The sequence below is a fragment of the Delphinapterus leucas genome, chromosome 10, assembly GCF_059928025.1.
Source record: "Delphinapterus leucas isolate spDelLeu-1000000601 "Yukka" chromosome 10, BTC_Dleu_Yukka2, whole genome shotgun sequence".
Classification (NCBI taxonomy): Eukaryota; Metazoa; Chordata; class Mammalia; order Artiodactyla; family Monodontidae; genus Delphinapterus; species Delphinapterus leucas.
This window is the reverse complement of record NC_143138.1, coordinates 104644502-104671274: the sequence shown is the minus strand read 5'-3', so window position 1 is coordinate 104671274 and position 26773 is coordinate 104644502. Positions and strand designations below refer to the sequence as shown.

General features: G+C 59.4%; 1 protein-coding gene across 1 annotated transcript; it reads left to right on the top strand.

Moving 5' to 3' along the window:
* Nucleotides 1-486: 486 nt before the first annotated feature.
* On the top strand, nt 487-13887 carry KLF15 (KLF transcription factor 15). Its single transcript, XM_022562529.2, has 3 exons — nt 487-647; nt 4833-5933; nt 12737-13887. The coding sequence occupies exons 2-3, from the start codon at nt 4858-4860 to the stop codon at nt 12897-12899; spliced, it is 1239 nt and encodes a 412-aa protein (XP_022418237.1). The 5' UTR covers nt 487-647; nt 4833-4857; the 3' UTR covers nt 12900-13887.
* Nucleotides 13888-26773: the final 12886 nt, after the last annotated feature.

Below are 26773 nucleotides of genomic sequence, written 5' to 3'. Positions count from 1 at the left end.
GGTTAAAGGGCGCGCTGGGTGAGCGGCACCCTCAGCTCACGTGTCTCCTGGGCCGCTCACTCTGCGCCTCGTGCTTCCTGTCCCCGAGGGGCTGCTGCGGACTCCAGCGAGCGCGCTCTCCCGAGGGAGCGGGAGGCTCACCTGGCCGGACACCCGCCCGCATCTCTGCAGCAGCGTCCCCGACAAGTCCTGGCTTTACCTGTTGGCCCGCTCGGGGTTGCAGGTGGGAGCCGGGGAGAGCGGGTCGGGCCGGGGCTGCCCCGCGGCGCCCACCCCGCGTGGGCCCTTCTCGGAGCCCCACGTTCTCACCTGGGCTAGAGCCTCAGGAACGGACACCGCGGCCGCCGCGAGTCCACTGCGAAGGGAGGGGGCCGGAGGGGGCGGGGCCGGGGCGCGTGACGCGCGGCGCGGGCCAATGGGGCGCGCGCCCGGGGCCGAGCCTCCTGCGAGCCTTCGCGGCGCCCGCGGCGTCACGTGAGCCCGGGAGTGAGCGCCGAGCGGGCGGCGGCGGCGGGGGCTCCGCCGCAGCGACGCGGGCCGGGGCGACCAAGAGCGAGTGCAGGACGCGCGGCCGCCGCCCCCAGCGCAGCCCGCAGGGCCCCGGGACCGCCGGGCCTGGCCGCCGGCCGGCCGTGCGCCGAGTTCAGGTGGGAGCGGCGCGGCGAGGACGGACGCGAGTGGACCGGGCCTGGCGCGCAGGGGGCTGGCGGGGCGCAGGGGAGCTCGGGGGGCGCGGGCGGGCCTCTGCACGCCAGGCCGGGCGCCCGCACGGCTGTCCCAGGCTCTGCGTGAGCGTCGGAGGACATGTCGGAGGAGCGGGGTAGCCCCGCGCGGGGCCGGGGGCGGACAGGCTGGTGGGTCAGCGACCCCACGTGCCCACCGGCACTTTCCCCGCGCGGCTGGTCCGCTGCCTAGGCGCCTGGCCCCGCGTGTCCGTGCGCGTCTCGCGGGCCGGCCTCCCATATGGCGGGCGCGACGGGGCCTGCGGGCGGGCGCGCGGCGGGGAGGGGCGGAGGGGTTACTGTCGGTCACCGCAGCCGGCCCGCGGGAGGGGGCGCGGGCCGAGGGCTCGGTGCCCCGCGGGCGGCGCCCCAGGCTCCCCCTGCCCCCCTTTCCCACACGCGTTCCCACACACGCGGGGACACCACGCGGGGACACCACGCGGCTCCACGCGCGAGCGTGTCGCGGACGCCCCTCCCGGCTCTCACCACGGCCCGCACACGCAGTCACACGGCACCCCCGCGCGGTTAGCGGAGCGGGGAAGCCACCCCGCTCGCCGCAGCGGTCCGCTCGCTCTCCCTCCCCTCGGTCGGCCCCCTGTGGACCTCCCCCCACCGCCGCTGTTTTCTGGCCCGGGTGACAAAATCCCCAAGTGCCTGAGCCCCTGAAATCACTTCCCCTCAAGGGCCGGGTGGCTCGTGGGGAGCCCCGCCGCCCCACAGGTGCGAGGACGCTGGGCTCGCGACTTTGGGGCCTGCGGGGCGGCGCGGGAGTGGAGACTCTTATTTTGAAGGGCGGCCCCCGCCCGCCGCCCCCGTGATTTTCACGCTGACCCAATGGAAGGCCCTTGGCCGGCGCTGGGCTTGTTATCAATTACATGTTGTTCCTGCAGCCGCTGTGTCCCCGGGAGGATAAACAGCAGGCCTGGCCGGGCCGGGGAGGGGCGGAGTCCGGAACAGGGCGTCCCTCCCCGTGTACGCAGCCTGCGTCTCTCGCCGTGCCACGTGCTGCTGTGTTTCACGGCCGGCGCCCGGCGCCCCGCAGCCCCTACTGGGCTCTCAGTGCCTGCGTCCACCCAGGCCGATGAGCCCTGCGTTAGGACCCAGGCAGTCTGCTGCTGCTTCCCCCGCCCCCACCCCCCACCCCCACCCCGGCCCCAGCCCTTTCACTCAGTCAGCAAAGTTCTGCCAGGTCCTGTTTCAGACTCTGGGGTAACAGTCAGAACAGCTTATATTCTGGTGGGGAGGTAGACGGAAAATGAGGTACACAAATACATAACTAAGATAGTTTCAGGCAGTGGCGACTGTTAGGAAGACTGCGATGTGGGGTGGTGTAACCGAGGGTGGTCAGGGAGGTCCCACGGGGAGTGACTTATGAGCTGAGATCTAAATAAGGTACTCCCTCCTAAAGTGCTGGGGAAGAGGGGTCCACGGAGGGGAAACAGCCAGGGCCCTGGCCTGAGGCCATGAAGCTGGTGAGCTCGAGGCACAGCCAGTGCGAGCGGGGCAGGTGGAGCTGAGGTCTGGGGCGGATGGGCAGGGTCCAGGTGCTGGGCTGCTGGGACAAGATTGGGTCCCATTTCCTTGGGAATCTATAAGTTTCCTCCTACCCAGCCCTACTCTACTTATTTATTTCCCCCTCTATTTCTTTGGTATCATTTAATCTGTGAATACCTCAGTTTATATCTCTAAAATGTAAGGCGTCCTTTGAAAAGTGTGTAGCAACCACAATACATCATCACAGTTAAAAATATTAACTGTAATTCCTTAATATCATGGAATATTCAGTTAGTGATCACATTTCAGGGGAGAGTTTCAAGGGCAGGAACACGGCCCAATCTGCCCCTTACCGCCTCAGTCCTGGTTCCAGGAAGGCTGGAGTCCCCGGATTCCTAAGCATCACAGCAGAGGGGCAGAAAGACCACATACTCACCCACTGAGGCTAACCCTGAAGGCTAGTCCTGATGGGCATCTGCATGGACGCCTGCCCCTGTAGTGAGTGCTCAGCGTGTGTTAGCTCATTGGTGATACAAAAACCCAGGAACTAGGCACAGTTGGCAGGATCCCCATCCAAAACACGGCACAGAGAGGTTGTGCCACCTGCCCAAGGTCACACAGCTGGTAAGTTGCAGAGGCAGGAGCTCAGCGTGGGCGACAGGGGAGAGGGGGGTCTCAGGCTGAGTGTGGACTCTGTTCTTCACATCATCTGGCATTTTCATTCCTTCTCAGCACCCGATTTGGTGAATAGTGTATGTTTTTAAACTCCCAGTTTTAAATGCTTAGCTGAATATTTAAAATCAAAAGGCCAAACGTTCTCCTGTAAAACTGCCCTGGGTGCAAACTTGTCACCTTGCCTTAGCTTCCTGGACACGGTCATCAGAGCATGGAACAGATGGGAAAATGAGGTTTGGGAGAGCGAGGCCTTGCCCAAGGTCATCAATGATGACCTGGCTCTGGGAGGTTCCTGCCCCTGGTTGGGCCTGTTGACCGTTGGGCAGTGCTGGGTGCCAGGTGCAGGACTGGTGCTCGAGACAGAGCAAGGGGGTGGGTGCAGACGTGATGCCAGGCAGCAGAGACTCTCTGGCTTTGGGTGCAGAACACCCTTTCCTCAACCTCAGCAAACACCCCGCTATGGTCACTGGGTGGGGACAAAGGTCCGCAGAGGTGGCCCTGTCACAGCCAGACACTGTTGACTCTCCTTGGACACCGGACCCAGCATGGCCTTCAGCTTCCCTCTCTCCTCTCTGCTGACGTTCCCTGAGCCCCTCCTGGGCACCAGCTGCCTCACCAGGAGCTGGGGACACAGCCACGACCCGACGGCCCAGCCTGCCCTCATGGAGCCCCTGGTCCAGTAGGGAGACGGGCGTGAGCTGGGCCTTCCTGAGGTGGTGAGTGATCCACGGGGTGCAGCCCAAGGGGTCTTATTTTCCATGCAGCAGGCAGTTGTGAAGTCAAAGGAGATAATAGCTGGGCTCTGGGACCTGGGTGCCTTTTGCTCCCTCGGGCTACCGCCACAGGGCATGGCCCTTGCACCGCTAGGAAAGCCCCCCGGGGAAGGTGCCGGCCCAGTTGAGAGCGTTTTGTGAAGGCCTGTCCCTGCCTTCCCTGATTCACAGAGCAGGTAGCTGAGACAGGAGGGGTCCAAGAACTGGAGGGTGGGGGGCTGTCCCCCTTCAGATGGGGAAACAGCCCGTGAGGGCGTCTAATTTTTTGCCTCCAACTAGACTTGCCTGATTAAAATACAAACTGCCCAGTTATATTTGCATCTCAGATGAAATAATTCTTTAATATAAGCCTGCCCCATCTAACGTTTGGACACAAATATTAAAAGTTGTTCAGGGCTTCCCTGGTGGCGCAGCGGTTGAGAGTCCGCCTGCCGATGCAGGGGACACGGGTTCGTGCCCCGGTCCGGGAATATCCCACATGCCACGGAGCGACTGGGCCCGTGAGCCATGGCCGCTGAGCCTGCGCATCCGGAGCCTGTGCTCCGCAACGGGAGAGGCCACAACAGTGAGAGGCCTGCGTACAGCAAAAAAAAAAAAAAGGTGCTCATTCTTTAGAATCTGAGTTTCAGGTTTAACTGGGTGGCCTTTATTTTTATTTGCTTAATCTGGAAACCCTACCCAAGCTGCAGCAGCACGGGGTCAGAGGGCAGGTGACCATTCTCCTACCCCCTCCAGTGATTCTGCAAGAATGAGGCTGAGGTCGGTTGTCCTTGGGATGGCAGTGACTCTGCTCAGCTGGACGGGGGTGCCGCCTGGCTGTTCGGGGTGCCGAGGGCCTCCTTACACGCTCACCCTCTCCCTCCCGTGCACTCACACCCAGTCACTTGCAGACACACGCATGTTCCTTCCCAGAATTGTTCTGGAAAATCTCTGTGCAACCACAAGAGCCGGGTTGTGCAATGGGCTTGGAGAGCACTTTTGCAAACAGGTGGTGCAATTTCAGAAAACACTCTTGCAGACAGAGTTCTCCCGTGAGCCAGGATGGACGCAGGACCCAGACGTTCGGCAGTGGGCGGCTGTGGCTGGCCACAGAGTGGGGTCAGGCGCCCCCAAGGTGGCGGGTGAGCGTGCTGCCCTCCTGACTGGGCTTCCTCCTTCCTCTCCGCAGCCGCCCCCGGCACGGCTAGGCCAGCATGGTGGACCACTTGCTTCCAGTGGACGAGACCTTCTCGTCGCTGAAGTACCCCGTTGGTTACCTGGGTGACAGGCTGGCCGGCGGACGGGCATACCACATGCTGCCCTCGCCCCTCTCGGAGGACGACAGTGACGCCTCCAGCCTCTGTTCCTGTGCCAGCCCTGACTCACAAGCCCTTTGCTCCTGCTACAGCGGCGGCCCCGGGGCCGAGGGCCAGGACAGCATCTTGGACTTCCTGCTGTCCCAGGCCACGCTGGGCGGCGGCGGTGGTGGTGGCAGCGCTGGGGCCAACGGCGGCCCCATGGCCTGGGGGACCTGGCGGAAAGCACCGGCACCTGTGAAGGGGGAGCATTTCTCCTTCCCCGAGTTTCCTGTGGGAGACCCCGATGACGTCCCGAGGCCCTTCCAGCCCACCCTGGAGGAGATCGAAGAGTTTCTGGAGGAGAACATGGAGCCAGGGGTGAAGGAGGCCCCAGAAAGCAACAGCAAGGACTTGGAGGCCCGCGGCCAGCTCTCCGCCGGGCTACACAGGAGCCACCTCCATCCTGGGGCCAGTGGGAGAGAGCGCTGTGCCCCCCCGCCGGGAGCTGGCGTGGGCGGCAGCCAGAGCACGGGTGGGGGTCCCGCCCCCGACGGCCCCATCCCCGTGCTGCTGCAGATCCAGCCGGTTCAGGTGAAGCAGGAATCTGGCACCGAGCCCGTCTCCCCCGGGCAGGCCGCTGAGAGCGTCAAGGTGGCCCAGCTCCTGGTCAACATCCAGGGGCAAACCTTCACGCTGGTGCCCCAGGCGGTGCCCTCCTCCAGCTTGAACCTGCCCTCCAAGTTCGTGCGCATCGCCCCTGTGCCCATCGCCGCCAAGCCCATTGGGTCAGGACCCCTGGGGCCCGGCTCCGCCGGCCTCCTCATGGGCCAGAAGTTCCCCAAGAACCCAGCGGCAGAACTCATCAAAATGCACAAGTGTACTTTCCCCGGCTGCAGCAAGATGTACACCAAAAGCAGCCACCTCAAGGCCCACCTGCGCCGGCACACGGGGGAGAAGCCCTTCGCCTGCACCTGGCCGGGCTGCGGCTGGAGGTCAGTATGGCGGCGGAAGGCCGGGCGTCTCCATGCTCCCGGGTGTGCTGCCGAGGCCACATTCCCCACCCTTAGATAAGGCTGCTTAGGAAGGGGAGAGAGGGGTGGGCAGGGGCAGGGCCAGAGCTGGCACACCGCCCAGAGGTTTTCTTGTGCCTCCAGATCCCTGGTCTGCAGTCTCACGGTGACCAGGTAAGGCTGCGCCCGTGCTGGAGGAGAGGGGCTGGGCCACACAGAAGGGCTCTCGTGGTAGTGACGGGGCAGCTCAGCATAGTGCAGGGCGGCTGCAGCCGTGTGCACCGCTCCTCGTGCCTCAGGGTGCCCCCAAGGGTAAGTACCACCCTTACTCTCCTTTACGGCTGAGTAAGCAGAGGCTCAGAGCAGCTAAGTAACTTGCCCAAGGGCGCGCCACTTTGCAGAAGGGACTTGAAGCCAGGCGTCAGATTAGAGAAGTCACAGCCCGACCAGAGGCGCCAGCTGTCTTTACAGGGTCCTGGGGCACCTAGGCTGTGCTCTGCACGGGGTACCTGGCGGTGGGTTTGGGAAGCCAGAAAGGCCAAGGGAGAGTGGGGACCAGGCTAGGGGTGCTGCACCGAGGGCGGGAGACTCCTTCCAGGCTCTCGACTCTGTGGCACCGTGGGGGAAACCAGCTCTCCAAGGGGTAGGGGTGGGGGCTTGCCCAGGGTTCCCCAGCCCATGGGAGGCCGAGCTGGGCGGCACCCTTGTGGCTCTCCCCCAGGCCCCCGGGGGGCCCACCTTCTCGGAGGGCACGTCCACCTTTTCCTGAAGCTCAGGCAGCAGGTCCGGAGCCGACACGCTCAGGGGTGCCCCCGGCGGCTCTCCCCTGTTTAGGACACCCTCCCTGCAGGAAGCTGGCTTGCCCAGGAGGTGCGTGTGCTGCCGACACAGTCTGGGTCTTGGCTGGTGGGGCTTCCATGTGTGTGTATGTGTGTGTGTGTGTGTGTGTGTGTGTGTGTGTGTGTGTGTGTGTAACAACAGGCACGCTCTTCCGTGTGCAGAACCGGACCTCACGAGGGGCGTGTGGCTGTGTGTGCGGGCTCGTGTGTGTACCTTGCCGTCTCCACGTGGGTCTCTGCTGCGTGACCAAATGTGATGGTGCGTGTGCACGTGGCACGTTTGTACCCTGGGCGTGTGTGTGCGTGGGTGCATGCAGCACACGGGGGACAGTTTGCAGCTTTTGTTTCCTGCTGGGATCTCATCTGAGAGCACCTGAGAGTTGGCCCCCTGGGCAGAGGTGCTGGCCGCAGAGTCCCGGCTGGCCAAGGCTGTGGCGTGGCTGGAAGCTGTGACCTGAGTGTTGGATGTGATGCTGGCGGCCCCTCGCCATGGAGTGCTGAGCTGGCCAGAGAAGGGGCTTTTCCAAATGCGCCCACAGACCTGAGGGATTCTTCCAGAGCCCCAGCCCCAGCCCCGCGGGCCTCCCGCCTCCCGGCCGGGTGTGCTTACAGGGCAGCTTGTGGGGCCTGTGGGCTGGCGGGGTGCCATGTTCAGTGGTCAGACTCGGGGCCGTGCAGGGGCTCAGCTGCAGGAGAGGGCGTCCTGACGCCTGGGGTGGGGCAGCTGGTGGCGAAGGTCGGAGCCCCAGCCCCGATCTGCCGCTCCCACCGTTGCCCTCCAGTGGCCCCCTGGGCGAGCCTCCGTCTCCCATCTGGAAAGTGAGGACTTGCTCCCTGCCACTGCCTGCCAGGGCTGTGCGTGCAGGGGTGCACAGCAGCGCCCCTTCCCAGGCGTTGTGCGGTCGCTCTCATACGAGGTCAGAGTGTGAGAAGGACCCGGAAGGGGCTCGGCCCGGCTTCCACGTGGGCGGCACTCCGGGTCGGAGGCACCCAAGACTCACAGGCCTCGGCCTGCATTCTCCTCGTGGCGGGGCTAGGCTGTGGAGACGTGGGGCAGCCTCACGTTCCCAGCCACTGTCCCCGGCCACTGCTGACTGTTAGGAGGGGGCCCCTCCGCTCAGAGTGAGGCTGGGTGGAGCCGCAGGGCGGGAAGGTGTGGTCTTGGTCAAGGCCACCCGCCGGCCCGCTTCCCCAGGAGGAGAGGACCTGTGCCCTTCTGGGCTGCCCCAGAGAGCAGACGGAACACTCAGCCCACAGTGCTTTACAGGGGGGCAGACTCAGCCCCGGCACGGTGGCCTCAGAGGGACTGAGTTCCCCATGGGAGGAGCTGTATGGTGGGGACTCAGCTCTGCCACTGTCTGAGCCCTTGCACGGATCTTGCCCAGGACCCCCTTGGCAGGGGCAGGCATGGTGGGTGCCTGGCACAGTGAGATCTCCCCGGACGCCCCTGGGAGCCGTCCCTGCCGTCAGCCACTCCTGGAGCTTCTCCCAGGTCTGGGTCTGGCCTTCATGGTGTCACATGTGGCAGACGCACTGCCTGGCTGGGAGCTGAGGGCGCCCGCCCCTTGGAAGGGCTGTTTCTCCCCGGTTGGTCTTCAGGGATCCTGAACCCCTGGGAATGTGCACGTGACGTGAGTGTCCCTTATAGCCTCCAGCTGAGGGACAGAGGTGGAGGGAGTCCTTCCAGCAGTTGGGTGGGAGGATAGATGGGCTTTGGGGCAGCTCCGTCGGGACAGGACAGGGGATAACATGACAGTCACCAGCTCACAAGCACTCACGGAATGCCAGGCACTGTTCTAGGACTCTCAGAGCTGGAATTCCCTCCACAAATCCCCATACTTGCTTGCATACTTCCTTCCACGGGGGCTCATTACCTACTCTGGCCTTTAGGCCTACTTTGGTACACTCAGATTCCTGTCCAAACTCCTCATTCTGGCCCACGGGCACACACGGTCTGCTCGCCAGCCTCCCCTCCGCAGCGCAGGCGTGCTCGGCCCTCTCTGTGCCCCGTGTCTCCGGGAGTCTCCTTCAGTGGTAGCTGTCATCAGTCTTGCGATGGTTCTGGCTTTGTCCTTCCCGTGTCACGGGCTCTTTGAGGCCTCCCAACAGCCCCGTGATGTGTCGGCACCATCACATTTTACACAGGGGGACGCTGAAGCCCAGAATGATCAAGGCACGTGCCCGCCGGGACAGAGCGCGACCCACCCACGCTGTGGCCAGCACGGTTCTCCCACATGCAGCCCCAGGCCCTCACCCTCTCCCTGGGCACCTACTGTCAGTCATGGTGGCAGGTGTCCCATCTCTTCCCCAAGGCTGTCAGCTGCCGGGCATCAGCGTATGGGCCGGGAGAATAGAGCGGAGGGGTGACAACAGCGAAACAAAAGCTCCTGACGTGCTGAGAAGGCTCCATAGTCGTGGCAAGTCCACGAGCAGGCATCAGCCTGTCGTCCCATTTTAGAGAGGGGGAAATTGTGGCCAGAGCGGTTCAGGAAGTTGTCCACTGTCACACAGCTGGTACGCGGCAGAGCCAGGCCCTCAGCCCGCCTGTAGCCTCAGGATGTCTCTGCAGCCCCCTCCACACCTCCAGTGGGGGGTGGACCTCGCCCTGAGCCAGGCCTGCCCTCCGTGTGGGGAGCTCACCACCCCCAGACCCCTGCCTTCTTCCTGGTGGTCTTGGCGAGCAGTTGACTCTTCCTCCTCTGGGGCTGGTTCTGGCCGTGGCGTCGTGTCCTGTGCCCTGCCCTGCACACCTTTGGGCCATGAACGGCGTCCCCCAAGGTCATCACTGGCCCAGGTCACCAACCGCCCCTTCCTGCGGTGTCTGGTCCTGAGCCCAGTACGCCCTCTTCTTTCCCCGTAGTGGCCTGGTTCCGGCGCCCTGGAAGGGGCTGGGGCCAGACTGTCCCTATTTGGATCTCACCGTCCAGGAAGAGCCGTTTGCCGCCTTCCCAGAGATTTCCTTGCTTCACTCCCAGACGCAGTTCCGTGCAGCGGGAAGTCCTGTTCCATCCACAGAGCGTGCCCTCCTGCCGCAGCTAATAGGGATACTAACGGCGTCCAGCAGCCCCACGTGGCGGGAGGCCCCAGAAGGAGGCTGGCAGGCTGAGGCTGCAGAGCCAGGGACAGCATCCGAAGCTGCGGCCCCGCTGCCACGACCCTTCCCTGCAGTCGCAGAGCCCGAGTGCTGTCGGGCAGGTCACGCACTGCATGACCCTGGGGCACCGTTCCCACCGCAGCCCTTAGCCTGACCGTTCACAGCGGTGGCTTCCTGGCTGATGGAGGGGCGGCTCCGGAGGGTCCTCTGGACCCCTGTGCTTCCTTGTCCTGCACCCCAGCAGCACTGATCATGGTCGTGACTCACGAGGGCCCAGCTCACAGCCGTCAAGCGATCGCCCTCCGCGCTCCTGGCCTCTGCACCTTCGCGGTCCTTGCGGCCAGTCTGCCCCTCCCTGTGTCCAGGAGGAGCAGCCTCAGAGAGCTTGGTGACGTGCCCGGGTGGTCCAGGCAGTAGGTAGCAGAGCTTCCTGCCCACCTGGCCCCTTCCCGTGACGGCTGCCGTATGGGAGAAAGTGGTGAGGGGGTGCGGCAGGGGTCTTCTCAGGGCCCCCGTGCTACAGGGAGAGGAGGAGGTGTGTGTCTGGGAACAGCTCTTCTCAGGCCTGGATGTCCCTCGGCTACCTGCCCCTCCCAGGCATCCCCTGATGAGAGGCCGCTGTGGCCGTTGTGCCACCACTTCGGCCTCTGAGACAAGTCCTGGGAGGTGGGCAGGAATCCCAAGGACCTCACTGGACGAGAGAGGACGGACTCTGAGGTCCAGGACAGGTGGCGAGTTTGCTCAGGGCCACGCAGGCTCGCCGTTGGGGGGGGGGGGGCGGGCCCTAAGCCATCTGGCCACCCCACCGGCTCTGGGACCCCAGCAAGCCCCTCGTCCCCTTCAAGCCCTCGCTGTGCTGGCGTCGGTCCAGGGAGGCCGGTCCCGGCTCCCTGACTGGGAGGGTGCGGCTGACCCCACGCCTCGTGCCTGGCGGGTGCGTTGTTGGAGCCTTCGCCTGGGGCAGGCCTGGCTCCGCTGGGGGCAGGTGGCCCGGGCTCTGATGGCCAGGAGCCTTGATGCCGCTTCCTGCCTGCACGGGGCTGCAATGGCACACGCCGCCTGGCGCGGCTCTGTGGAGGAGGCCAGGCCTTCTGCGGGGAGCAGGGCATGCAGGGCGCTGTGCAGGACCTTCGCTCTGGCCTTGGCTGCTCTGTCACTGGTGACCCTGGATCAGGGACTCATCACTCAGCCTCAGTTTCCTCCCCTGGCAGACGGGCCAGTTCCTTATTGGCAAAGGCAGCCGAGAGCACTGCTCTCTGCCTGCCCCGGTTGGCTCCCTGGGATGGGAGGCGGAGCGCCAGCCTCCAAGCACAGAAGCCTGGCCGCGTCGCGCCGTGGGGCAGGACCCTGGCACTGGAGGGGCTGAGGGACGCCGGGCCGGGCTCCCCATCTGGTGCTGAGGCCCTCCTGCTCTCCACCTGAGCCTTCCCTGGGCTTGTGCTGCTGGACCGTCCTGGCCCTCAGCAGGCTGTGGGACCAAGGCTTCCACACACAGGGTCAGGCCCGAGGTGGGCCGCCAGCCCCGGCCTGGGCTGGGCGGGGGACAGCGGCTCCGGGCCACCACGTCACCTACCTCGCGCGTGGCCCACGGACAGGGCTGTTGGGCCGGGCGCTCCTGTTCACATGTCCTTACGTGTGCACGTGTTCACGTATCCATCTTTGTGGCGTGCACACGTGTACACGTGTGAGTGCATGCACCTGAGTTCATGGTGTGCATACGTGTGGCATGTATGTGTACGCAGTGTGCATCGTGTGCATGTGTGTTCTGGGGCAGGAGAGGACTGACTGACAGCTTCTATCCTCCCAAGGGCGCCGCCGTGTCCGCTCTTTCGCATAAATGCATGTACTGGACACCTACCATGCGCTGGGCACTGGGCCGGCCATGGCGTGTATGTCTTTCCTCGTGGAGCTGACAGTCTAGTGGCACAGACTGACATTCATCAAAAAGTTGAAAACTGAAGTTGCAACAGTGGCCAGGGCCAGAAAAGAGAAGTGCCCAGTGCCATGGGAGCTGAGGATGGGATGCAGTCCTGGAGGGCTTTCCTGAGGAAGTGACATTTGAGCTGAGCTCTAAGGGATGGATCGGAGGGAAGAGCATTCCAGACAGGGAACAGTACAACAGTACGTGCATATGTCCTGGGGTGAGAGAGGCCAAGGGCAGGTCGTGTAGGCAGAGCACAGAGGAGGAGAGCGTGTGTAGGGAGAGTGGGGTCTCACTGCCTGGCCCAGGGTCGGGAGTGGGGAGAGCCTGGAGTACCTGAAGTCAGTGACAACAGCTAAGCCCTGTGGTCAGCTCGGGTCCCCTAGCAGCTGCTTCTCCCCAGCGGCCTCTGGGCTCCCACGCTGGTGGGGGCCACAATAGGGAGGCGGCAGGGGAACCATTTAAACCCTCAGGAACGCCTTGCAGGGGTGCAGTTTTGCTTGGGGACATCTCAGGGGGCCCAGCTTTTAGGAAAGTAGGGTCCAGGGGTCGTGGGGGCCAAGTCTGAGGGCCCTTCCTCTTCCATGGGGGAAGCAACAGAGGAGCTGGGAGCTCCCTGCAGGGCTGGGCAGGGGCCTCGCCCCCGGGCCTGTCTCCTCTCGCAGGGGAGGGCTGCCCGTGCGGACACTCACAGGAGCCCCAAGTTCTGGTGTAAGGGGGGCTTGAGGTGCACCTGCAGTCGGGGGCCTGTGGGGTCACCAGCAGCCCTCAGGCCCCAGCACGGGCACAGGCCTGCTGTCGGCTGCTCTCGCCTCCCTGGAGGGGCCGGAGGGGCAGCGGGGGAGGGGAGGACAGCAACCCTCCCAGCGGACCCCGAGCGCTCCGGCCCGGGGGCTGCAGTGGTGCGGCCGCTCACCGCCCTGTCCCACAGGTTCTCGCGCTCGGACGAGCTGTCCCGGCACCGGCGCTCGCACTCGGGCGTGAAGCCCTACCAGTGCCCCGTGTGCGAGAAGAAGTTCGCGCGCAGCGACCACCTGTCCAAGCACGTCAAGGTGCACCGCTTCCCCCGCAGCAGCCGTGCGCCTCGGCCCTGACCCTGACCGGGCCGGAGCCGCCCGACCACCTGCCCCACCCGGTACTTCGTAGCAACAAGTTATTGGCCTCCTTCAGAGGGACTTGTCGTCTTCCAGGCCACCTTCTGGAGCCCGGGGATGCGGACCCAGGCCTCCACCCGCCCCCGCCTGGGGGGGCCCGGAGGCGGCCTGGGGGCCCTAGTGCCTTCCTGCGGCCCGGCCCCTCTCCCGCTGGGCTCCCCGCCTGGGCCAGGGCTAGCACTTGATTGCTGGGGACGAAGACGTGTGCAGTTTCGAAATGTCAGTTCCCGGAGGGAGCGGTGCTGGGAAGAAGGAAGTAGGCCAGACGTCCGGGGCTGCAATGGAGTGTGAGCGTGGCTTTGTCCAAGATGCCTCCCTTGGCCTGACCCCTGGAGGCTACGGTGGGGCGTCAGGGGTGCAGGACCTGGCCTCCGGGTGGATGTGGGATTGGATGACAAGCCCCCTCTCGGCGAGGTGGCAGTGCATGTGCTTGAGTTAAATGTGCAGGGCAGACGTACAGATGCAGGTCTGCCCCAGGGCGATGGTACCGGTGTGGCTCAGCCCCTCATCCTGTTTCCAGACAAATCCAGACGGCAGCCTCCAGGGTCACCTTCAAGAGGAGAGGGGAGCCGCTGCATTGCGTGTGGAAGAGCTAGATAGAGCCTCCCAAAACCCTGATTTAGAAATGCATTCCTTATTTTGTCTAGAAATTAATATCAAATGAACTAGCTTGTTTTGAGAGGTTTATTTCACATCCTATGAATGTATGTAAATAAAATGTACATAGGTGCATCTACATAAAATCTTTTAATAACATGTCAACATTGTGTAAATTTGAAATAAAATCTATAAAGCTGGTGTACATATGTTACAATTATATATATTTTCTTTGGTCCTTCATAAAAATATATTTACTTTGCCAATAAAAAGAAAAAAGACCTTGATACCTGTGGCATTCGTGTGCTGCTTTCCTCTGCTCTGCCAGGAACGGGCGTGATTTTGGGGCTGAGTCTCAGTGTCTGCATCCACAGCACTGGGGACCGTGGTGTGTACCTGGAGGGATACAAAGGCTCCTTGGGTGTCCAGCCCCTGGTCCAGCAGTGCAGGGTCCCCACAGCCCCACTTCCACACCATGGGCTGGGTCTCTGCTCGTTCTGGTTTCCTGGAGGGCTGCCTCCCTTCCACAGACCCACGGCCGCCCCATCCCAGCATGCTGTGGGAAGAGACCGCAGGCCAGGTCCAGCGCACAGGGCCACCGCTCCCCCGAGTTCCTGTCTGAGACCCTGGCTTGGCACTTCCCACCTCGTGTGCAGTGCATTGAGCATGTACCGTGCACTTACCGTGTGCACCGTGGCGGGGTGTGGAGCAGACCGTTCCCCCCTCGAACCCCTCCAGGAGGTGGCACGTCATGGCCACTTGCGATTTCTGAACCGATTAGAAGTCTTGGCCAGGCGGAGGCAGACGCTGGAGGTGGGGGGCGCGTGGAGGGGGGGATGGCCAGTGCATGGGGTTAGGCTGCCGCCTCGACGCAGCCCAGCTGCTCCGAGCTCCAGGGAGATGAGGTTGAGGCCTGGACCCATCTGCACGCCCTGGCGGGCTGGGAGCAGGGCCAGCGGGGACCAGAGAGCAAGGAGGGGCCGAGAGCTAGCAAGGAGAGGCAGGGCAGCCACATTGGGCACCGCAGCGAGAGGGCTGCCCAGTTCTCTGTCCACACGACGTGGAGGCCGTCCTTTCCCGGGGCCTGAGGCACGTCGGGCAGGGGGCTCTCAGTGACACCCTCGGACCTGGAGCAGGTGGCGAAGCTCCGTGGGTTTGCAGCGGAGAGGTGGAGCGAGGCGTGTGCGTGTGTACGTGTGCATGTCTGCACGGGTACTCTGTGCGTCTACTGAGGTGGAGGCCATCGTCCCCGCTGACCTGGGAACCTCTCGCTACAGCTGTCTTTCCTGTCGGTGGAGCTGGCAGGTGTGCCCAGCACAGCACAGGGCATCTGAGAATGGGCACCCCCATCCCAACTGGCCCTGGTCCTGGGGAAAGGACTCGGCCTTGTGACCTCTGCCCTTTGACCCTGACCGGACGTACTCTCTGTGGCCAAACATGCTCTGGGGAAGTGAGGCATTGATTTCCAGGTGCATTAACGTAGAGCTTTCTTCATCCATAAAGAAGCAGTGGAGCCTAGATAAGAGGGACACGGGCCACCGGGATGGTCACACTGGAGGAGCCCGTGAGCACACAGATGTGTGGGGCTGGGCGCTGACCCGGGACACCGCTCACCTGCTCTCGGTGTCTGTCCCCAACAGCCACCCACTCAGAGCCGCGGCCCCCCGGCTGGCCCTCTGTCCAGGCCGAAGCCAGGCTGGCCGTGTGTGCCAGGTGGTGAAGCCATCCCCCTCTGCCTGGGCTCCAGACCCCCTTGGGCGTCTGCGCTGGTCAGGGGCGCGGAGGGAAGGGGCGGCGGTGACGAGGACCACCTCTTGACCCTCGCCCACCCTCTGGGGGAGTTTCTTGACCCCGCAGAACGGGCGTGACAGCCCCAGGTGGCAGCCTGGTGCTGACTGAACAGCCGCGAAGACCCTTTCCAGGGCGTGAGCCTGAGTCTTGGCCGGACGGAGGGCCGGGAGCCGGGCCTCAGTTGTCCTGTGCCGTGGCCCCTGGCAGCGCCACAGAGTCCAGAGCGCTGTGGAGGCCCCTGGCTTGGCCACCTGTGGGAGACCCCCCCCACCACCTTTGTCACCCTTTGTGACTTGTGTGGCCGGAAGAGGAGTGTTTTTCTTGGCCTGCAGGCCCAGTGTGCCCACAACAGTGCGTAATAGGAATCTGGAAGGTTGCGGAGCAGAGAGCCAGCCTGAGCAGCCCGGCACCGCCCGGCCCTGCACGGGGCCACCCCGCACGGCGGGCAGAGGCCGAGGAGGCACATCTCCGGAGACCATGCCAGGCAGCGTGGGCTGGGCTGCCGTAACAAAGGAACCCCAGCACCGCGGAAGCGTATTTTTCTCCGTTGAAACAGCCCTGAGGCTCCCGGGCACCTTCTTCGTTGCCCTCGAGCCTGGCGCCCCGGGGGCCCCGCGCCCGCCCGCAAAGAGCAGTCCAGGGCTTGTGCTCCCCCCACACAGCACAGGCCTGTCCACTGATGTCCCCTCGGCCAGGATTAATCACACAGCCTCATTCGCTGCAAGGAAAGCTGGACAACATAGCCTTAATCTGGCAGGTTCTGAGCACAGCTAAATTTGGGGCTTCCATGACGGGGAAAGGAGCGCAGAGGAGGGGTGCGGCTTCGGCCACACGCCCGCCCACCGGGTAAGTCGTGGTGGCTCCATGGCTCTGTCCACGTTCTCAGAATGGGTGTCACGGCAGGTATGGGACCACCAGTCAGGCCTCCAGAGACAGCAGGGTGTCACGAGGGGAAACGCTGCAGGCGTTTTGTGTGACAAGCACGACTGCAAACGGCAGGTCCCTGCCTCATACGGACGAAAGTAAACAAGAAACAAACCCTGTGATGTCACCATTGTCTATGCCCGGAGGGGCCCAGAGTCCATACAAGTGCCACGGGGTTGGGGGACCGAAGCAGAAAGGCCCGGGGTCGGGGCTTGCAGGGGTTGTAGCTTTCCTTATGCTCCATCGTTCAGGGTCCTGCAGGCCTGGGCAGTGGGCACAGCAGAGGAGCTGCCAGGAAGGGGCCTGCTGTCTGCTCGGCAGCCGATGGGACAGGGGCTCTGAACGGCATGTGAGGGCCCGAGCGTGGGGCAAGGTCGGGCTCTGACAAACACCAAGGCTGAAAAGATCTTGCTGTATTTGAGGTCAGGCAAGAGGGATACTGGACGCCAGGGGGCTGTTAGGAACACACGGATGGTGGCCTAGAGAGCAGCGTTCAGAAGACGGAGGCGCACACCTCGGAGGCTCACGGCGGGACCAGAAAGGCATCTGCGGAGGTTTCCTGTAGTCGCCAACAGGTGAAAAGTCCCGTGGCTCCTGGGAGGGCACGAAGAGATCCCAGGCAGAAACAGGAGAGCGCCAGGATGGGGTAGACAGAGCGATGGGAGGGATGAAGGGGCATCTCAAGGGAAGAAAAAGGGCAGCAGCAGAACCAAAACCTGCGGTAGGCGTGCTGCCCTGGAGACGAACTCACACAGACCTTCCAGAACCCGGTGGTGAACGAAGGAGGGACATGAGGGAGACAGCTGTGGAGGGCAGAGAGCAGGGGGCCGAGAGCTGGCGGCTCCGGATCAGAGTCTGGGTCAACTGACATAGATACTGACGCATAACATGTATAACATACGAATATGTAACATGTAGGATACACTAATACACAACATATATAATACACGAATGCATAACGTATGGCATACCCATACATAACATAACATACTGATACCTAACACCTATAATGCACTAATACATAACCTGTATGATACACTAATACGTAGTATATAATACTTGAATATATAACATGACACACAAATACATAACATATAAGGTACTCATACATAACACTGGTAATGTAGTAATACATAACATGTATAATAAATACACTAATACATAACATTTAATATACTGATATAACATATGTACTATACTAATATATAACACGCTAACATGTAACATATATACTAATATGATTACAATACACTGATATATAACTAAATGATATAATGATAATTATAGCTCTGCCCACACATAAGGCAAGTGGAGAACCAAGACAATAACCCACCGGGGAGAGGGGGGCAGGAGAGAACGGCGGGTGGGTCACAGAGGGGACAGTGGAGTCCAGGCTGGGTGAGCCCGCAGCCTCGTGGAACCTCAGGTACATCCGCCTGTGTGAAGGGCTGTGAGAAGATGCAGTAAGTCAGCACATTTAAAACAGCAGACTCGCTGCACGACCGACAAGAGAGAGACTCAGACACCAAGGAGGGCATCCAGCAGAGGAGCGTCCAGATAAGCACTCTGGGCTGGTACTCAGCTCAGGGGGAGGGGCCTGGGGGCCTTGCAAGAGGAGCCCCTGGTAGAAGGAGGTCTGGATGCTGAGACCCAGGAGGCTTCCGGCCGCCCTGGGTCCTTCCCCGGCTGGCTCAGGCGCTCTGACCCCAGGAGCCGCGGGCGGAGACCCAAGCCTGGCCCCGGGGTTGCTCTTCCTGCTGGTTCCTGTGTCGGTTTTGTGAACAGGCCTCGACTCGGAGCTGAGCTGATCCTGTAAAACCCAGAGCAGCCTCAGAATGGGGTGGCTCTGGGAACAGTGAGGAGCGGGGTCGCCCAGCTTTGTCACAAGGTCACGTCAGAGGTCGGCGGACCAAGACGCCTCACTGGAAACATCCGACTCCAGAGAGAAAAGGCAGCACGTACCTGTGAGTCAATAACTGCAAGCGGCTTTTAAAATCTGAATGCAGGCGCCAAATACCGCTACAGGAAGAGAAGCAGGTGTCTTCAGTGTACAGGTAGTCACGTCACGCCAGTCTGGCTCCGACCCAGTTAGACAAACACGGGAAGGTGTGCAATGCTTGAGGTCTCCTGTCCCCCAGAGAAGCCTCTGCCTTGAAAAAAGCAATTTAGACCACATGGTTTACTTGTTCGTAGACTGTGCTCCATGGGCACAGGATTTGCTACAAGCCCAGATCCTAGAATAAATATGATCACATTGAGCTATAAATTCTGGTTTCTGGGCGCCACCATTTACTTACCAATTATATTTAATGGTACATTATTTACCATTAATAAGCTTTTAGATTGTTCCCACGTGTTTGCTGCGATAAATAATGATATAAAACAGAACAGACTTTGCACACAGCTTCATACACGACTTTTAGTGGTGGGCTTGCTGGGTCAAAGAGCAGGCACATAACTTTTGCCAAATCATCATCCAAAAATCAACTGTGCTGGGAACATAATTTACTCACTCACTCATTTTATTATCTGTCTTCCCCACCAGAACATAAACTCCTCCGGAATAGGGGTTTTGCCTGTTTTGTTCGGTGCTGTGAGCCCAGCTCCCAGAACAAATATTTGTTGAGCAAATGACGTGGGTGGTAGCAAGAGCTTTTGCTAAAATTGATGGGATAAGATACAGAGGTTAAATACACTGTTTAAAGTTACACAGTTAGTGTGGTCGGCAGAATAATGGCCCCAAGGATGTCCACGTGCTGACCTGCAGAACCTGGGAGTGCATTCCCTTACGGGGCACAGGAGCCTCCGCAGGTGTGACCAAGTTAAGGATCTTGACTCAGGGAGATACCCGGGATTATCCAGTGAGCCCGGGGTAATCACGTGGGTCCTTTCAAGCGGGTCAGAAGGAGGCGTGGCAATGGGGGCAGAGGTCAGAGGGAGAGGTTGGACGCTGCTATTCCTCAGGCTTTGCAGGTGGGGGAGGGGCCACAAGCCTAGGGACGCAGGCGCCTCCAGGAGCTGGAAAAGGCAGGAGACTTTCTGCCCTGGAGCCTCCAGGAGGGACCAGCCCTGCCGACGCCTTGATTCTAGGACTTCTGACTTCAGAAGTGTGAGCGGTCGTGGGAATGTGTTGCAGCGGCGGCAGTAGGAAGTCAATCCACGTAACCATGGAAGAATGAAAATAAACATGTAAGTCCCAAGCGCGAGCTGTGCAGAGGCGGGAAGGAGAGGGGAGGGAGCGGAGGCGGCTGAAGGTGCCTCTCTCCTCTCAGGGCGCCGGTGGGGTCGAGTCAGCAGCTGCACGCGGGTCGTTTCGTTTCAGCTGCGCGTAGGGACTGAGCCCCTAGAAAAGGATGGAAAGCAAACACAGAATCCGCCCCCGACGCTGAGGCGGCGGGCGGGGCTGCGTGACCTCCGCGAACGCACCTGTGCAACCCGCTCTTGCACGGCACTCCGTAAAGGTGCGCGGACGCTCCTCGCGGCTGCGTCCACCCGCCCCCGCCCCCACCTCCACCTCCACCTCCACCTCCACCCCCACCCCCACCCCCGGGAAGTGCAACCGGGCGGTCGGAGTCGGAGCAGCGGCGCAGCGCCCGGCGCAGGTGCGCGCGGAGGGGGGCGTGGGCCACACCCCCTTCAATCCTGGGGACCCACTTACGTCCTCACTCGGCCCCCATGCGTGCGGCGCCACCTGGCCGCGGGCTAGCCGGGTGCTTCTCTGCTAAACGTTCTGGGATGTTCACGCATGTGTTTTGAGCCTTCTGTATGCCTTGCAGATCTCTGTGTGTGCGGGGCGCAGCTCTGGCCGGGAGCCAAGGCCTGAGCGCTTTGAGGGGCTCCGCACCCCCAGGACGTGGCTTCTCCGCTGTGTCCCTGCTCCTGGAGCCTCAGCTGCCTCGTCGGGTCCATGGGGGTTGACAAGGACCCTTGCCAATACAAGCTTCAGGTTTCAGGGCTCCCATGGAGGTTACTCCTCTCGGACCTGCCCCCAGTGGGAATTGAGGGGCTCGGCTCCCCTGGGTCCAGTGTTGGGAGCGCTCAGAAGGCAGGGGGAGGTGAGGACCACCGACTGAGGCCTTGCCACCAGCTCCCGCCCTCTCTGGCTGTCACCTGCGGGGATAAGTCCCTCCCCGGGTCCCAGTCTGCTCACCTGCCCAGCAGGTATACTGGCTGCTGGGCCTTCCTGCCTTCCTATGGGGCTGAGGGTGAAATGAAGGAATTGCAGTCCTGACATCGCCAGAGGGGTGTGCGGTGGGCTGAGGAACTGGGCTGCACGTGTGCTATGATCTCTCCGTCCCGTCCACGCACTGGGCCCCTTAAACCACAGAAGGCATCTGTCTTCAGCCACCCTAACTGGAGACAGTCTCGAAAGGGGATCCTGCAGAGCGCTGTTTAGGGCAGCCAAGTCGACAAAGCCTGTCTCAGGAACGCAAGTGCATTTAACATTTGAAAAAAAACAGTCACTATGTTAATAGATTAAGTAAGGAAAGCCACATGACCATCTCAGTAGAAACAGAAAAACTGTTTGAAAAAATCAATATCCTATCAGATTTTTTAAAAAATCTTAGAAAACTAGGAAAAAAGGGAACTTCCTCTGTCTGATAAAGGCCACCGCTAACGCTGTATTTTATGGTGGAAGACCATTAAATTCCTCAGACCAGAAAGAGACAGCAGGTCCACTTCCACCACTTTAGCCCACTTTGTGCTGGAGGTTCTATCCAGTGCAGTGTAGCAAGAATAAGAAACAAAATGCGTTGAGGTTGGAAAAGAAGTAAAACCATCTTTATTTGCAGACGATGTGATTGCCTATGTGGAAAACCCAATGGAACATACATAATAGCTCCTAGAACTATTAAGTGAGTTTAGCAGGATTGCAGGATACAAATCAATAAACAAAAATCAATTCCTCTATACTAGCAACAACCAGAAATTGAAAGAAAAAATCAGCACCATTTATAGTAGAACAAAAAATATTAAACTTAGGGATAAATCTAAGAGGCTAAAAACTGCAAAATATTTTTAAAGAAATCAAAGGAGACCTAAATAAACAGAGAGTCTCGGAGGTTCCTTGCTTGGAAGACATCATTATTATGATGTCATTTGTCCCCAGATTGATCCACAGATTCAAGGCAATCTCATTCAAATTCCCAGCAACCTTTTTCATAGACACTGGCTGGTTTTAATGCTCACATGGAAACGCAACAGGACTGGAACAGTCAAAACAGCTCTGAAGAATGAAATCGCGGGCCTAAAGCTGCCTCATTCTAAGCAATCTTTCATGCACTCATTTGCCATCCTTATATCTTCCTCGGTGCAATATCTGTTCAACTCTTTGTCCTTCTTTTAAATATTGAGATGTTCGTTTTCTTTACTACTTTCAGTTTTGAGCAGAGGGGCAACTCTGGGTGACGTGTCCAAACCTGCGATGGAAACTCTAGGCCTGCCTTGTGGGCTCCCTGGTGGTCAGCCGCCAGGGGACAGGCCTCGATGGTTAAAGCCCCATTGGGGGACAGACAGGAGAGGTGTGAGCCTCCCGTGGTGCAGGCGAGGCTGTGAAGCTGACCACCTTTCTGGGCGGAAGGAGTGGTGACGGGGAGGGACGCGGTTGGTCTGGCCACGGGCGCTAGAGGCACAGACGTGGACAACTTTTCACCCAACAACTCCCGGATGAGTTTTTTTTTTTTTTTTTTTTTTTGAGAACAGCACACAGGCAGCGGGCTGGGGGCACAGGCCTGAGTACAAAGGGCTGGATTTGGTTCCCAGCTGCCACTCCTGAGATATGTTACTCGGGGCTGTGGAAGCCACGGTCTGTAAGGGGAGTGATGGCGGTGTCTGCCCAAAGTTGTTCTAAGGGTTGATTGAGCTACGTGACAGCCTGAGCTACTGTTACCTTCTTTTACTGTTTGATTTTTTAAAACAATGACCTGACATCTAAAGTGTATGTCTGGGGCTTCCCTGGTGGCGCGGTGGTTGGGAGTCCGCCTGCCGATGCAGGGGACACGGGTTCGTTCCCCGGTCCGGGAAGATCCCGCATGCGGCGGAGCGGCTGGGCCCGTGAGCCATGGCCGCTGAGCCTGCGCGTCCGGAGCCTGTGCTCCGCAGCGGGAGAGGCCACAGCGGTGAGAGGCCCGCGTACCGCCAAAAAAAAAAGAAAAAAAGAAAACGGCCCCAAACTGAGAAGCCGTTTGAGTCTTCTGCTTCCTTCACTCTTCCCTGGCGGCTCAGCCTCCGAAATCTATCCTCTGTCCCTCACTTTCTGCTTCTCTCCCCGCATCGGCCTCTGCCACCCAGCAGATACTGAACCTTTTACGCCATCTCTGAGTAGGCCACGCCCCTCTTGGAATCGCCTGCCTCGCCGGGGGCCCACAGGTTCCCGATGAGTCTACCCACCCCCCCCGAGCTGTTTGTGTGACGCCCTGGGGTCCCACTTCAGCGGGACCTCCCCGTTGCCGGGGCCGGAGGAGCCCACTCTGTGTCTCACCCTCCCGGCCCGCTTTCTTGAGGTGTTTATCCCCGCGTGAGAGTCCTGTTTACTGCATCCTGTATCGATTGACCTGGGTCTTCTGGAACGTCTGCTCCGCCGGGGGACGGGGACCCACCACAGTGCCTCAACCGCACCTCCAGTGTCCACAAGGCTCTGAAAATGGACATTCTGCCCATAACCATTTGCCAGAAAACCCTGAACTGACCTGGACTCATGTGGTGGCCAGACCTGATGGGAATGGCTGGAGCCACTGTGGTCTGAACTTACCCTGTGGTCTGAATGTTCTCGAGGGCCGTAAGGGATGTTGATGTGTTTGATTGTGGGGGGCTAGCCTCCATCCCTGGAGAGCGTTACAGGCACAGAGTGTACGCACCGTCCCAGCTTCCGAAACTAGGCATCATCCAAGTTCAAAATCATCTGGTCCCTGGGATCCCTGGTCTCTCCGCTTTCATCCTGTGCGCCCTGGTCCTCGTGCTCTGGGCAGGAGGCTTTATTCTACCGGGAGAAGCACAGGGTTAAATCTGTCACATTTCACGGACTGTACTACTCTTGTAGTTCAGAGGGAGACAGGAGATGATGACGAAAGTGTAGCCCAATGTTAACAACAGGTCGCTCTTGGTGAAGACAGTGAGTGTCTCTGGACTGTCCTCAATCCCACACGTTCTTCTGCAGGCTTGGAACTGCTTCCACATGAAGAGTTAGAAGCCCACCCATGTCCTGTGTCACTCCTGCCTGCCCCTCAGCATCTCCCATGTAATCTCAGCTTGTTGTCTTATTACCATTAATATCTTGTTCCACAGATTCCCAGGTTTTCTAGAATCTTATTGAGATAGCTTTGCAAATGCTGTCTGAAATTTACATTTTGTTTTTGTAGTCAGTCATTTCAACAGATAGCTCTTCCTCTGTGAGTATAGTTCTTTGTCAACTTTCTTAATTTCTTTGGTCCTCTGTCTTCCCTGATCTTTGCAGAGGCCCCACTTACCTCATTTACTGAAACACAAAGCCCCCAGGCTGATGCTCAGGGGTGAACAGTGAATGGGCTGCCCTACCCCGCAACCATTTCTTGGCACTTCCTTGCTTCCAGGAGCCCCTGCTGTCCCGGGGGTGGGTCTCCTGATCCTGTGGTCTGACTGTCCTTCCATGAAGGAGTGTATTCCTACAGCTCGGAGCAGCCTGCTGGGATTCCCTTGCCAGCCGGACACCCATCGCCCAGAGCGCAGGCTGGAGGTGGGCGCGAAGCAGCTGTGGCGCACGCAGCCAGCACACATGGCACGGGAGCTTCTGATGGACCTTGAGCAATAGTTCCAATTCCAGCACTGTCGAAACTTCTCTGTGTTTCACAAGCATTGCCTCTGTGATGTCTGCACAGGGGAGATTGTGCCATGAGTTACTGAAGTGTTGCTGTCAACTCTAGTGCTGAACTGAATTTCTTTAAAAACAGAAAAGGAGGGAGGGAGAGAGAAACGAAAGACTGGGTGACAGGGCTGTGGCTCTGTCTGAAAACACCAGATCTGTGAACGGCTTCCTTTCCTTAGACTCACCCTGACCCTTTCCTGCTCACCACTCGCCACACACCCGTCACTTGCAGCGTTAAGGTTGCGCTGAGGCACCCCGTCTGGTTTCACACCCAGGGAAGCAGGGTCCAGCCGGACAACATCTCAGCGGGCCTTTGGGGGTGGCTCGCGCTCCCCCCCGGGCAGGTGGGAAGAGGAGCGGGTATTGGTCCCGTCTTCCCAGGGCCGGAGAGCCTCAGACCCTGGGGCAGGGACCCTGGGAGTCCTGGAGGTGAGCTCCGGGACCCTGAGTGGGAGGAGACCGATGGGAAGAGCTGACATGGGACCAGGGAGCCACGTGCCTGCGCCCTCAGGGCAGGAGCTGACTCCACGCAGCGCCAGCTCCGGGGAGGGGGGAACCTCCATCTGGGGCCTCGGGCTGCGGGTTCCCCACCCCCCACCTCCATGTGGATGTGACCCCGCATGGACGGGCGGCCGGGCCTGTGCCCTGGGCCAACAGAGGCACAGAGCCATTCGGCACCTTGAGCCCAGGAGCCCGGCATCAGAGCCTGTGTTCAAAGCCCCAGGGGCCAAGGGACCTCCTCCAAGGGTCTCCCCGCAGCCGAGACGCCCTCATTCTAACCCACCCCCGGGTGCTTTCAGTCCCTCCACAAGGAGCCTTCTCTCCCGCCCCAGCTCAAGCCCCACCGTCCTGCTCACCTCCTCACGGGGTCCCCTCACCCCTCAGTGCTTCTGGCTGGAGGTCCTGAAACGGTGGAGCAAGCCCTCTGGCGGCCCCTTGCCCACAGCAGCATGTCCCAGAGAGCAGTCGCTTCCCTCGCCAAGGTCGTGACTTTGGCCATGTGCTTGAACCACGTGTGTTATCGTGCACTTAACCTTGGTTTTCAAATCAACTCCCTACTTAAACATACTTATTTAAAAGGAAATGCCGTAGGTCTCCCATACACGGAATACGAGTGCTTTCCTCATAGACCTTAAAATCAATGGAAAACGATTAAAATTTAAAACACTCATCCAAGGACCACCTACAATCAGGAACACTTCCTCCTAATCCGAAATCACACGTTCATCTACAATTGTGTGTGTGACCCGCTGTGAACATTCAGCCTTTCAAGGAAGTAGCAAAGTAAGCAAAAGTAAGCAAAGTAAGTAGCATAAGGAGACAAAAACATACTGAAGAGGGTTAAAAGGGTTCGGAAGGGAGGTGCCTCTGAAATGACCACCTGCAGGACCACAGGAAGATGGCAGCCGTCGCCCTGCCTTTTCACTGGCAGCCTCTCCAGAGTCGCCCTTTTGGGTTTCCGTCTGAGTTTTCAGTGGGCAGTCTTTTCATTTGTTTACCTCACTTGTTTGGCTCTCATCGTAGATGTCAGCTCCCTTCCGGCAGGGGCTTTTCTGTTTTTATTTCTCTTTTTTCACAGCGATAGATGAAAATTTGCTGCCTGGATGAATGTGGCGAGTTTTGTTTTTTTCCTGTGTTGATGAGAGCTTGGAAAGGGTTGCAGCCAAAGCTGCTCTAGTCCATTTCTAAAGAGACGATCTGTTTGTAGTTATTGACACAATGAAGTTTTGAAATGTTTTCTGGTCAAACCCATTACCTTTTCCTTATTGTTTTAATCTTTGGTTTCATGTTAAGTTCTCCCTCACCCCCAAGATTACATAAATATTCACTGGAATATGCTTCTAGTGTTTTCATGGTTTCATTTTACGTTTGAATCTTTAATCCATCTAGAACACGGAACAGGAATCTAATTTTATTTAATTTCAGCGGGTTGGCGATTTGCCCAAACTGTTAATTGAAAAAGGCCCTTGCTTTTTCCACTGATTTGAAAGGTCATCTTTTCATGTATCAAGTGTTTATATAACTTCAGGCTGACATGTAGACTTTCTATTGTTTTCCATTCCATTCTTGCATCAGGAGTTCAGTGTTTAAAGGATTTTAGCCTGCATCTCTGATAATCCCATCCCCCACCCTCTTGCTTTCCTTTTCAAATATTTCTGCTAGAAAATGGACATTTTAAAAATATTATGGCTTTCTATCCAGAGACACGTCTTTCTCTCCATCGACTCAATGATTTTTTATTTTTTTTCGACTCGATTTTTATTTCTCAGGTGAGAGCTGGAGCCTCCTGTCCTGTGTGTGTTTCCTTGTTTAGTTTATTCCCGGGATTCCTAATTTCTCATTGAATTGTGAATGGGATCTTTTTTCCAATATATTTTGTTACAGTTATTTTAGGGCGTTTGGCAAGCCACGGGTTTTGTGTATTTATTTTGTAACTGTCCACCACACTGAATTCTATTTTCAGCTGGAACAGCCTTTCCCCCCGTGGCTTCCCTCGGAGGTGGCAGCCCAGGCAGCAAAGGCTGAATCCCGGCACTCGCCCCGGATGGCTCCGGCTTGGTGTGGGGAAGGAGGCACTTTGCCCTCCATCGGCATCCAGGGGTCCATCTCCAAGCAAAATATTTTTTCCGTGAAGGAGCTTCTTTTACGTCAGTTGGTATTT